Raw genomic sequence first — 13,768 nt, 5'->3', positions numbered from 1 at the left:
AGCCCTCCCGTCCCACAGGCTGGCTGTACTCAAGAGTAAAAAGAAGAACCCCAAGCAATCTGCATGCCTGTAAAATTTTGTTTGCCAAACGCTGCCTTCTCCATCAGTGCAAGTGCCTATCCCATGATCATCCTTTTGTAGAGCTTTGCTTAACTGTTTATTCCAGCCTTGCAATTATTCAGGTTTTTCTTCAATTTTTAAATGCATGGCATACCAGAATTTGGTTTTGTTTTCTTTTTTTTAAATCTTCAATCAATGTGTAAGAGGTAAGCATGTAAAACTTTATGTCTCTATTGGCAGACTTTCATGGCTGTTTCAAAAAAGCTATTTTAATGTCAAGTGTTGGATGTAAATACTATGTTGGACTTTCTATAATGCTATAGCCTTCTGTTGGCTTATACAACCTCCAGTTATAAAATACAGCCCTTTCTTGAACAAGAGCCAAGATCCTGGAAAGGATCAAAGAATAAGAGGCAGAAATGAATTTGTTGGGAGATGGATTTTTTTTTTTATATCATACGTATAAAACTGTCTCAGACGTAAACCCCTTTTTTTATGGCAATCTTTGCTGCAGCATCACAGTTTCCAAGGGGGTGGGGGATGCCCCAGCGCAGTGTCCACCAGAACAGCCTGACCCCATTCCCCTTCCACGCTTCGCTCCAGCCTGGGACTGTGGACACTCTGCCGGCACGGCCGGAGCCCTGGTGGTCCCTGCAGCGCTGGGCTCCTGCCCACGACCGCCCGGCCACCGTGTCTGCCCCGCTGGAGGGTGTAGCTCGGGTTTGCCCAGCCCAGCTTTGCTCAGAGGAGCTGCCGAGGTCAGGGCTGTGCACAAGCCATCCCCCTGTGCTGGCTCTGGCAGCTCGCAGGACATCAGGGCAGGTTTTATTTTTTCACCCAAAGGGACTGTTTCTGCTCCAAAATATGTTTATTCCTCTTACCCATCAACAGGGGTCAACAGGGGGATAGGCTGGGCTTCTATAACTGAGACACTTCACTACAAGAAGACTTACACGAGCCAAAATTGTTTCTTACTGAAGCTGAATTATGTTTATCTTTCTTGAAAGTAAGGTTTCAGAGGGATGTGCTGGAACATGGAGCAAATCCCTGGTAGGAGATTTGCCGCAGTGTCAACATGTGTCAACAGCAACAGAGAAGTCGAGATCTGTTACTGCAGTGGGAGGTGGACTCGCTCTAGGGACTATGCCAGGATCAAAGAGAAGCTTATTATTAATAACAAGATCTCTCCATAGCATCCACACGTGCTTTCAGGATAGTATGAGCACCTCATGGTGCTCACCTTTCTTGGCAGAATAATCACTGCAGCACATGGTCTTTGAGGAGGGAAAAACGGGTCCCAAAAAGCACAAGTCTCGGTGGGACAGGGATCAGCTTGTTTGCCAACCCTGACCTGCAGCGTGACTGCAGCGTCTCTGGAAGTTGGACCTGAACTTCTGCGTGTTGCAGGTCCAGAGAGACCCACACGTGTCGCTCCCTGCTGTCAAGGGAAAATACTTCCCTGTGGCAACAAGGAGTATAGGAGAAAAAAAGTGGCTCTATTACCCAGAAAATGCTCCCAACCCTTAGGCTCAGGTGGAGCGAGAGAAGCAGCCCCATCTCTGCTGAGCCAAGTCTGTGGCAGCTGATTGAGAAAGTGTAAAGTCCCAACGAACACAACAGAAACGATGCTCTAACCATTGCAACGCAGCAAAAAGCTCACAGCTAATCCACCAGCCAAATCCACACCATTCCCAGCCGACGACCTAGTGGGTCCAAGAAATCAAGGTTGGAATTAGCAGGAGAAGAGTTTAAATAAATAGTCTGTGGGGGCACACGTTTTAGCATCTCACACCGAAACGCATCACAAAGCCGTATTCGGCCCTGTTCTGCGTGGGACAAGCCCTTCGCTACAAGATTTCTGTAGCGGAGGACAAATCCCTACCTCCAGGACAAGTTCCTTTTGCTCCACTTGGTGAGAGCCTGCGTGAATCGCTTCCTCCTGGTCTCCACGGCGGCAAGGTCGGGCAGAGAGCAGCGCGGGGTCTTCATCAGCTCCAGCGTGGCTTCGTCTAGGGTTAGGGAAGAAATAATAGAAATCATGGGAATGGTGGGTTAGGAAATCCCAGGGCGGACAGGGAAAAGGGAAGGGAAATATTGAGGATGCAGCAGTGGAGCAAAGGCAGTGCTGGGGAGACACTGGGACATGGCACCGGCCCCAGCGTCACCCGTGGTGCCACCCACGGGGCACTGAGCCCCCTCCATGCCCTCACCCATGGCAGCAATTCCTGCCGAAAGCCCATCTCTTCAAAGCAGCCACCAGCTGGGGCTGCCAGGAGGCAAGGGGAGACGACACCCCCGGCAGGGGTGAGGTGCCAGCTCTGCTGTGAGCGTCAATGGACAGTTTCGTGCATTTCAGGGGAAAACGCAGCAGGTTACCTCTGGTGTGACACTTTACAGATCTCAAAATCTTGTGTGGAAAACAACCTGTGGGCAGCTTTGATTATATTTTAAAACATAACTTTTTAATTATTCTATTTTGGTGTCTCTTGCTGAATTCCCCATTAGTCCCCTGACAAAGCAGAGAAACATTCGCATGTAAATAAACTATACCACTTTCCAGCTAGGAGCTCATTTGGAAAATGCTCATATTCCTTCTTATTTATTTTTAAAACTGAATGAAAGCTTAAAGCTCCTATTCTCATCTGCTGAAAGGCAGACGAGTTGGTCGTTCTCGCATTTTCCGTGCTGGCTTTACCTCTTTACTTAAACACTTTGTTTTCAAAGCAAACCCCACACACGAGTTGCCCAGCGCAGCCCCCCCGGCCTGTTTCAAACACCCCCTCCAAAAATGAGAACGTACATGCATTCAAAAGGCCACCCTTGCTCCCAGGCCTCCTGCAGTTTGTGATTAGTTGGAAGAGAAATAATTGCACGTGCTCCATTAAGAGCGGGGAGGGAAAGTCCCAGTGATGGGATGCGGCCAGCGGCTGCTCAGGTGGCAGCTGCTCCGGGGACAGGCAGAGGGTGGCCGGGGCACCGGGATGGGTGGAGACCAGCCTGCTAATTAGCAGCTTCTCGCTAATTCTGTCCCGAGCAGCGGAAGCAAGCTGGCCACGTGGCGGGAGGTCGCGGCCATGCATTGGGCAGGGAGGGGAGGAGAGCAGACGGGCGCCCTTCCGAGGGCCGGGACAATGCTGGCTTTCTCCTTCCCTCAATGAGGGCATTGAGAGGAATGACCCTGGCCATGCCGGGGAACATGTGTCACTCCAGCCTGGCCTTGGACTGCTCCCTCCCTGCCAGATGTGGCCACCACGTCAGGCAGAAGCCACCCACTGCCCTGCCCCACTGGCCACCGGGGGGGGGTGACGGGCTCTCTGCTGACCGGGGGCAACCGGAGCCGCTGCGGCTTGGGGAGAGCCAAGAAGACCCTCCGCAGGCACCTCGTGGCTCTGTGTGTCACGGGCAGGAGTGAGCAGCGCCTGGGTGATGCCACACCATCTTCCTGCCTCCCCTGCGCTGTGCCCCAGTGGTGAAGAAACCAGAGCATCTACACATACAAAGTGGGAGGCTTAATCAGGACTTTTGTTCAACTCAATGCGATGCTGCAATTAAAGCTTTGAACAGGACAACCTATCAGCCCTTCTCTGTCTTTTTTTTCCCTTGTCTATTTTTCTTTATTTTCTTCTTTTTTTTTTTTTTTTTTCCTTTCAGCACACCAAAAGCTATTTTAAGCTATTTTAAGCACGACAGGAACCCCAAGGGTGTGTGGGTCTGGTGAAATAATTGCTTGCCTCAGGTTCTTGAAAGCACAAGGCAACAAAGCACCTGAGCCATGTAATTACTCTTACAGCTGCAAACTGGGCCGTATGTTACACCCGCCTGAGCCTTTCCTGGAGATGATGCTATTCCACAACTCAGTGCCAGTCCCCTCTCCTCCTGGGACGGGCAGGGAGCCGTCCCTGCATCCCTCTGCACCAGCGAGAGGAGGGATTGTGAGCCACTGACCTAGGACTCCCGTCGCCTTGAGCCCCCCGAACCGCTGCATGGCCGTGATGGCCTTGGTGAGCTCCTCCTGCGTCTGCAGTTGTCCTGTGACAGGATCCGGAGGAGGCAGATACCCAAATTTCGTCAGCCAGTCCTGTGAAACAAGGAGAAGGGAGGGAGGGGGGATGAGAAAAGGAAAGGAAGGAAATATATAACACAGGGAAAGATGCTCTGAAGGTCCCGTCCGTTCCGCTTGGAAATCCTTTTCCCATTTACATGTTTATACCCGATTTCCCCATCAAACTGCGTGGTCCCTGCTAACAAATGGACGTGTCAGGATGGATCTGTACACATCACTTCAGTAATGGGATCCGTCGACCTTCACGCATTCCAAGGGTGACATCTAATTTTCCCACCCAGCTGCAGACCATCTTTGATAGCGGCGGCAGCACAGCCCCAACCCGAGGGTCACACGGGCACCTTCAATTCCCGCCTTGGACACCAGCAGCTCTTACTGGAGACTCCGCTGCAGGGCTGAGCACAGCGAGGGGAGGAAAACTGCCCATCACGAGTGCCAAGGCAATGCCGCCTCCCCCGGGACCTCCCTTCCAGTGGGAGCCCACAGGGGTCTTGGGGAGAGTCCCAGGATCCAACGGGGGAACCTCGCCGACCCCTGGCCAAGGCTGCAGAGCAGATGGGTTTTGCTCAACTTTGTCTTGGTTGGACCTCTCTGACCATATGTGCTTTCTCCTGTCCCCCAGGACATTAATTGACCCCCTGCGACCTCTGCTGCTTTGCAGTCCATGCATGGCTGGGACGGTGAAGCTTTGGGATGACAGCGTATTAAGGATGCAAACAGCTTAGGAGAGGCTCCCTTCACCTGGTGGAGAAAAGCCAGGACATGAGGATGAGGATGTCCCTGTGATCCAAGTCCCCTCAACACACCCTGATGGCTTGAGGGTGGCTTGTTTTATCTTGACCTTCACGACTTCAAGATTTTGATTGGAAACAAACCCAACCATGAAGACTGAAACCCCACTCTGAGACATGCAATCATTCCAGACCCAGGGTGGATGATCTCAGCACTGACACAAACCCAGGCCCTCTGGGGAAAACGCCATGGAGATGTAACACGCCAAGCCACTTCCTTGGAGGCCACTGCAGGACCCTGGCTTGGTCCCTTCCCACCAGTTCCCAGGCAACACGAGCACTGAGGGTACAAAGTCTCAGCTTCCAGGAACTGAAACACTGTCCCAGCGAGACCCAGTGGTTTCCCAGCAGTACCATTGCCCTCCTACCATGGCAGGGAGGGGTATGGCGACAGGGTGCAGAGCAAAACCCTTCAACAGACTTCCCCTAAAATTTGGCCTATACCAAAAAGTCATTCCTGGTGATCGATGGCTTTCATCATTTAGAAAAAAAAAAGAAAATCCAACCATAATTGGATTTAAAAAAAAACAGTCTAAAAAAGTCACATTGATAATGGTAACAGGTTTCTCAACTTCAGATGATTTGTTCGAGGGTATAAATCAGCAGAGTCGCGCTCATCCCAGCAGCACAAGAAATGCCAGGACTGACCTAATGGTGAAGCCAAAACCTCAGTCACCTGCAGCCCCTGACAGGACTGCCTGATTTATTTAAGAGGAGAAATAAATGGCTTTTCTCTCTGTGCCCTCTTCTACAAAATTTCCACATGCCTTGGTTTAACCATCTCTCCGCCAGTTGCCTCAAGGCATTTAGAGCCAGCCACGGGTATCCCTACCACCACCAGAAAGCAGCGGGGACCTGTGAAACACCTGCATGTCCTTATTTGCCAAATCCTAAGCAAGCATAGCCACGTGCCAGCGACCCCCCTGCCACGGACGCCTCATTAAAACCAAGGCCGCTATTTGATAGAAATTTGTCTTTCAAAGGACAATATAACTTTATGAAGATCTTACCTCTCCTCAGCTGAAAACTGATGAAAAAAACCACCATAAATCTCCTTCTTACAACAGCTTTTTGAACGTCTGGTGAATTATCTTTCTAAATCCTTTCTTACCTTCCTTCTTGCTCCCCTCCCTTACCTCGGCAGAAGGATCAGCAAAGAATAATAATGCCACACGCAGGGAATGCCATAAACACCTACCCTCTATTTTCTTTATCTGCATCAAAGAAACATTGACCTATTGAGCCTCTTGAAGACTGATATTGATCTAGACTTCCACCACAGTCAATACGCCACAAATTTACTGTAGTCAGATTAGTGCCAAAAGTCGGTACCTGCTTATCGTTACAATCTGAATGTCTCATAGCCCGGTGTCACCTGCGGTGGCCACCCCGAATGCCACAGCCCCTCTCTAGCAAACCCAATTAAACAGTTTCACACTTACAGAGCTTTACGACAGATCTCCCCGCGCTTGGTGTGGCTCTCCACTGGGGAACATGGTCTCCTGTGCCGGGTTTTTCTCCGGCAATTCACTTCCCTCCTTACCCTCCTTCCGGTTGCCTTATTTTAGCAGGGTGATGTGTTGTTACAGCCAGAGAAAGCAGCTTATCTGGCCATTTCTTGCTGCTTAATGCAACCTCATTAGCCATGACCGTGCTCAGAGTGTGTTAGCATCGTCGCAGCCTTCCCTTGCCATCAGGCTGAAGACCAGGCCAAGCGCTCCCTCCTCTTCTCCCTGCTCCTATTTGTCCCTTTGCATAGCAAAAACATTTGTGACAGAAATTAGAGATACGATTCGCCCCTGATTGTTCATGAGAAATCGGCTGTGACACAGCGCTCGGCAGCCGGCCCATCAATTGCTGAGGATGGTGGGGTTTAATTTGGTTTCTTCCCTGGCCATGGAGACAGTGTCATTTATTCTCTAATGACAGTGGAGCCGATGCTGTACATAACTCAGCTTTGCTCAGGGCCTCCTGGAGAAGGGAGTGGCAGCAAAAGCCCAGGGAAAGCAAAGGCACGGTGAGGTCCAGCAAAGGTCCCACTGCTCTGGCTGCAGCCAGGGCAAGATCTTCTCTCTTCCTTAACCCAAAGGGACAGAAAAAGCACAAACACAAGCGGGCACATCAAAGCAAATGGGGAGCTCCCTAAAGAAAAGATGGAAGGAATGGGTAGATAGCACAAATCCTTCACCTGATCTGCCTTGCAAGCACTGATTTCCCTGCATGTGATTTTTCACCTAGACCATCATGTTTACCGTGCCTTACTCAGGTTCTCCACACTTTTATAGACCTCTGTGATATCATTCTCATTCATCTCTTTTCCAGTGTACGAGTTCTGGCCAGTTTCCTCTCTCCTTGTAAGCAAACCTGATCTGTAATATTGAACTTTTGCATTCCACCTTTGCTGTGGCAGAAAAATTCATTAGGGAAAACGCAGCTGGACTTGGAGATGAGAAAGACCATCAGGAATTGCCTGGCTAGTTATCTGTGTGCCCTGTGAAAACTTTTCAGATATTTTCTTGTCCTTGATTAGGACAAAAGCTAAACTTATAAACTTCCATAAATGAAAAATATGAAAATATTTTCCACTGAGATAACTTCAACACGTTCCCTTCTTCTTATTTCCACCTTTTTTTTAATAAAAAAAGCTTTTTTGCCAACTCTCATTAGCTTAAAATGTTTAAATGAATTAGTGATTTGAGCTGAATGCTAAAAGTCTTTGAACATATTTCTTGCCTGACTTGGCACGATAAAAACTTTTCCTTTAAAATGTGCTGCGTAAAATGAATTGACCTAATCCCGTGAGAAGATTCAGCTTCAGCAACTCCCTGTTTTAAAAGGAAAAAAAAATTGCTTCACCAAGAAATCCAGATTGAGCCAATGCCTGACCATCTTCCAGCTCCGAGATGAGCTGGGAATGACTCATGCCATGGCCTGGGGTATCTACCTTGGTCTGGGGCTCACGGGATCCCAGCTAGGTTTTTGTGGGAATTACCTCGTGTCTCTGTCCCCCAATTTCTTATCTATGAAATACTTGTAATGGTATATCCTGGTCTCCCATCTACTGGTCTGTCTGCTCACACTGGGAACTCTTTGGGGCAGTCCGTCCCCTGATCTGCTTTACCCCAACCGTGGGGCGCTGCTGGGCCAGACCCATCCAACGCGTTTCACTGCCATCACCATGAATGGACCCACACCGTGGTCTTCTCCTCCGGTGCTGGGAGCTGGCCAAGATGGGACTGGGGAAAGCTGGAGGGACAGAGCCATGTCCACGATGGATCTTCTGATCCATCTCCACCACCGGGCAATACAGAACAAAAGGCTTCCCATTGTGCTCAGGGCCAGGAAACAAAAGAAAGAAAAAAGGAAAAATAGGAAGAACTGCATGCCTGGTGAAAACATCCAAAGACACCCACCCATCTGCACCTCCACTGAGCTGGATAAACACAGCTGCCAGCAAGAGCTCTCGCAGTGCTCGGCGCTGAGCAGAAGCACATACATACACTTTATAAAACCACAGCCAGGATGTTTATTGACAAAACACCATCCCTGCGTGGGGCTGGAGATCCCACCCTGCCCCACGTGGGATGCCGGGACTCACGCTGTGTCCTGGGCAGCAGGGAAAAGCCATTGCAACACGTTCACCCCTTGGGACCAAGGCACCAGGAACAGAGGTTCCCAGGGTGCTGCCCATGCCCCATCCCCTGCGGTCTCATGGGACCAGCCATCCACAGACAACACAACTCAAGAAATGAAGAAAAATTGGGGGGGGGGGGGGGGGGGGGGAAGTTTTTTTTCCCCTCCTATGTAGCTCTACAATCTTTAAATGGTTTGATTTTACCCAACTCGTCTCACAGCAGGTGGTACCCAATAAAAAACGTCTTAAAGCAACTGCTTCAAAACACAGTTTTCCTTTGAAAAGGGAATGTGTTAACAGCGATGCAGCAGCGTCACTGTTGCATGCGTGTGTTTGGAGACAGATTGCTCACTTGGTTGGCTAAAAATAAGCTGTTCTTTTTTTTTTCCTCCTCTGGGTTCCCATATTGCTGTGGCATAGCGTAACGGGGAAAAGCCTGCTTCTTCCCTTAAAAAATGGTTAACAAAATCTAAAACGGCAGAATTTTTTTTGCACTTTTTTTTTTTCTTTTGGAGAAGGCACAAAGTTCGGAAAAATGGTAATGAAGCCTTCTCCGCAAACAATCCCTGTTTCAATTTTGGACTTCTTTTTCACTCCTTAACCCACTTAAATGGAATATCAGGGAAAAAAGGCTGCTGTGGCAGCAGCCAGGGACTGGAGCTCTCCAGGGCCAAGGGACAACCCAGAGCAAAACGCTGGCTCTGCTGGCAGCGGTGAAAACTCTGGTATCACTTATGCAGAGCCAATTTTCAGATTAAAACGGCAATTTCATTTCTTTCATTTATCCACTTCCTTTGTATCAATACCCTTTTGTCCTAGAATCCACTTACCTGCTTCATTTTAAAATAGATGTAGATATTGTCCCTCTTTTATGGAAGATTTATGAGCTCTGTAGGTTTGCTTTTACAAATATTAATATTATATAAGCTGATGGGCTTATTCAACTGCCACAGGCAAAAAAAAAGACTCAGTCAGCAAGTTTTCTTCCTGATTATTTCTTTTTAAGGCTTGTAGGTTGGCATTTACAAGAAGACAAACTAGTTCAGGGTAACAAGGAGAGGATAAACAGGATAAACAGCAAAACAGAAATCAGGATAAGCAGAAAAACTCTACCCAAGCCAGCTCTGTGCTTCTGCCTGCTCTTGTATTGTCATAATGACCATGTTTCTAAAGCTTAGACCCAGAAAATCTGGGGGTTTTGTTTGTTTGGGGTTTTTTTTTGTTTTTTGTTTTGTTTTTTTTTTGCCTGATGTTGCATAAACATACAGGGGGAAACACAGCCTTAATCCTGCAGAGATTGTAACATTCCCTTTGCTCAGGGATGCCCCCAACATAAGAGGTTCATGGACCCGTTGGAGTGAGTCCAGAGGAGGCCACGAAGAAGCTGCGAGGGCTGGAGCCCCTCTGCCGTGAGGACAGGCTGAGAGAGCTGGGGGGGTTCAGCCTGGAGAAGAGAAGGCTCTGGGGAGACCTCAGAGCCCCTTCCAGGCCCTAAAGGGGCTCCAGGACAGATGGGGAGGGATCTTTATCAGGGAGTGTAGCAAATAGGATGAGGGGGAATGGTTTCAAACTGAGATTTACATTAGATATCAGGAAGAAATTCTTGGCTGTGAGGGCGGTGAGCCCCTGGCCCAGGTTGCCCAGAGAAGCTGTGGCTGCCCCATCCCTGGAGGGGTTCAAGGCCAGGCTGGACGGGGCTTGGAGCAACCTGGGCTGGTGGGAGGTGTCCCTGCCCAGGGCAGGGGGTGGGAGTAGATGGTCTTTGAGGTCCCTTCCAACTCTAGCCAATTTTCAGGGCATTTCAAGGCTTAAGCAGTAGTACATTTTTTCACTCAAAAGATCCTTTTCATTAATAGTCCTTGAAAAGCTTTACCAAACTGCACCTTTCTCATTAATCAAGCCACAAGTTGCTTTTATTCATTTAAAAAGGTTCCTGTCACAGCTGGGAGCTTAAACCCTTACCCTGACCCAAACCCGTCCCTTGGCTTTACAGGGGGATGCAGTGCCAGTGAGGTCCCTCCCGCTGTCCTGCACAAACCACCCCAGCGCTCATCTCCACCGCTCGTCTCCTGCCGTCCACGCCCCATAACCACAGAGAAAAGGGCTTTGTTTTTTTAGGGTCACCCAGGGGGGAGAGGACTTTGAAAGCTCCCTTTCCTGCTGGAAGTCCCTTTATACCCTGGATGCAGTTGCGCTTCGCACACGCAGGGCAAGAAAATCCAAACACACTATTCAACAAAATTAATGACCCAGATTACTAAAATAAAGCTACAACTCAAACATCCGGAACTAATTTCCAAATTACACTGCACTTTATCTCTGCAGCTACCATTAAATAGGGTGGAAGCTTTTAAAATAAAAAAAAAAAACCAACAACAAAAAAAAACATCACCGCCACCACAAGCTGGATTAAAAGGAAATTGCTTTTGGCTGTTTGAGTTTTTCTTCCGTGTTTTCAAAGGTTTACAGTATTCAAATTTTTACAGTCATTTTCCTGAGATCAAACGACCCCAGGAACAACGCCCATTAATTAGAGCAACACATATGGTGCTGCAATACTCCGAGGAGCGTGCTCCTGCGATGTAACGGCCTCCGGGCCACGCAAAGCCAGTAATTTCCTTCCAAAGGTTGCCACGCACCTCTCTAATGAGCTATCGCACGCACATAATCAGGTAATTAATTCATTAGGTGAAAAAACTACAGTTTGGATTACAACCAGGATTTTGGTTGCCGCCACCGCTGAACTGCGGGACCAGTTTCATTAGCTCACGCTGGAGGAGTCGCTTGAATCCAAACAGCTATTTAATTCGAGCGAACACTGTGCACAGAATCCAGGGTAGAAGTTAATGCAGCTGCTAATGACTTCCTCTCCCTCCCCTTTGCTTTAAATGTTCTATTAGGTTAACAACAGCGGCGTTGCAAAAGGCCACAACCTACAAGTCCTGAAGACAGCAGGTCCCTTGGCAAGGGACAAATCGCACCACTCGATGCCATTAGACCTGGGACATCCAGGTCATTAAGGATGGAGAACACTTCTGCTCCGGCACGGCTCGCTTCCCAGCCAGCAACTGGATGCCAACTTGGCTGCCTGCAGGTCTTGTCGGACATGATCAGGTCTTGCCTGTAGGCTCAACCGCTCGTTGGCAGGGCTCTGCTCGCGCTACCGCTCTCCTGGGCGTCGGGGGACGACATCCTCCACCAGGCTAGGTGTGCACAGGAGAAGGCTGTCGTGACTTGGAAGCAAACTTCATCCACTCTGCAGTAGGTGTTAACACAAGGTGTTAGCATCTCCTTGGTTGGATGGATACCGAGGGCCTTCCCAGCAACGCAGAGTTAATCAAGAGATGTTGTAGAAGCAGAAGGAAATTCTCTGCAGACAGCAGAAACAGCCTTTTCAACCTCTTTGAACTGAAGATCAAAGAACCAATTCCTACCCATAGAAGACAGGCAGAAGAGCGCAGTGCTGAACAATGTTCACTACAACTGGTTTAGGTTTCTTTTCAGAGTAAGAAAAAGTGACAAAACATATAAACGAGGAGCAGTTTATTCTGTATTTTCAACATAAATGTGTATTTTTCGTGGTGGAGATTTAATACACCAGGGCTTTAGGGAGGCCTTCAGTCCCTGGAGGGTTTTCAGCACATGCTGAAAATTTCCACTCAAAGGCAACGAACGATGCAAAAAAAAATGTGTGTAATTGAAACTCCACATGACCATCAAAAAGGAGTTTTAATGGGAATAGTTTTCTGTTTTTAAATCAGCCCTAGTTTTGCATAATGCTGCCTGTCACAGTGAAACATCCGTTTTCATCAATGAGTTATTTAGGAAGGCAAAGAAGAAAGTCCTGGCGTGTAATAGTCTGTTGAACTGTGATGGGAAGTTAGGTAAATGAGCAAATTAGCATTCTTTTATCTTGCTGCAAAAATAGCTCTAAACCACGTAACTCCTTGCTTGTCATGGCTTATGAAAATGACCCTGCTCTGTCCATGCGGGCGCAGTTGGAGGCTGTTTGCAGCGGTCGCAGGGGGCTCTCCCCTGGCAGCACTCTGTCCCGGTGACAGATGCCACCAGCCGGACCCTGTGCCAAACAGCAAACTTGGGACTTTGGCTCTCCCTGAAGACCCCCAGCCCTGCTCACTACTGAGGAAAGCACGTCAAAAATAAAAAAGTTCTAGTCCTCTGGTGGGCCCAGAGGCCAATAATGTCACTGGGTGATCTAAACAACCCCAATACTCTATTCCATTGAGAAGCAAAATAAGTAATCACCAGTGCAACATATGGCACATAAATACCAGCAGCAGAGCTTGGATGTGCTTTAAAATCCACTTTAGAGCATTTGTGCTGATGGTCCCCAGGCTGTGCCCAGCTTTGTGTGCATCATGGAGCGTGGTAGCGTTGGGTTAATTCATGGGCTTGCTCCGGCCCCATTTATGCAGGACGAACCAGAGTATGGCCTCGACCAATGAGTCCAGGTAGGACGGACAGTGGCCAAGCAGGGTGGAGGGAAAAGCCCAACTCCAGCATGAGAGATGGAGCAACTGGAAACCATGAGACCTGCCACCGACTGCTCTTGAAGTGGCTGCACTTGGTGATCTGCAGTGTTCAAAGCTCACACAAAACCCCAGGCAGGGGTTTCTCCTGGGTGCCAGCTCCCCTCTGTGCTGGAGCCCAGCAGCCAGCTGGGTGCCCAGAGCTGGGGAACACGTCCCCCAGCACACCCCCTCCCCACCAGCATCACCCGTCGGCGTGCTCCCAGCATGCCCACAGGTACGACTGCATCAAACCTAACCTCAGATCTGGTGTGACAGGGTTAAATTAAATGTCACCAGATACAGTTCTTACAGCATTCGTAAGCCCAAGAGAACTCTCCTCCCCGTGTACCCAGCTGCCGTCCACACATAGCCAGGGAAGAGGTTTCCCTGCTCAACACAGCGCTATAAATCACGGTGAGAGGTTGCCTCATCCCTGAAATCACATCCTCTCTGTATGAAGAAAAATCAAAGCCAAGACTTTGTAAATTCAAGGTTTTCTGGGCACAGGACATGGGAATGTCTGTGATTTCCTGGACAATTTTGCACAAGACTCAGCAGCGTCCGTAGCAGCCGAGGGGCTGCTGTGAGCAGAGCCAGCTGGACGGTGCTCCTCAGGAAACATCTGCTGGAGATGGACGGAGGGAACAGAGAGTGCCTCAACCCTGCTCTCCCCACGCTCCTCCACCTC

At 49.1% G+C, this 13,768-nt stretch overlaps 1 protein-coding gene across 1 annotated transcript in view; it reads right to left on the bottom strand.

Moving 5' to 3' along the window:
* Positions 1–13,768, bottom strand: part of MMP17 (matrix metallopeptidase 17) — a 66,263-nt gene that overhangs the window by 19,620 nt on the left and 32,875 nt on the right. Inside the window, exons 2-3 of the mRNA XM_054220025.1 lie at positions 4,006–4,138; positions 1,943–2,069 (exon numbers count right to left, since the gene is read on the bottom strand). Of these exons, the coding sequence (XP_054076000.1) occupies positions 1,943–2,069; positions 4,006–4,138 (260 nt within the window). The remainder of the gene's footprint in view (positions 1–1,942; positions 2,070–4,005; positions 4,139–13,768) is intronic.

This window comes from Rissa tridactyla, chromosome 13 (genome assembly GCF_028500815.1).
Source record: "Rissa tridactyla isolate bRisTri1 chromosome 13, bRisTri1.patW.cur.20221130, whole genome shotgun sequence".
Classification (NCBI taxonomy): Eukaryota; Metazoa; Chordata; class Aves; order Charadriiformes; family Laridae; genus Rissa; species Rissa tridactyla.
This window is presented reverse-complemented; position numbering and strand designations above follow the sequence as displayed.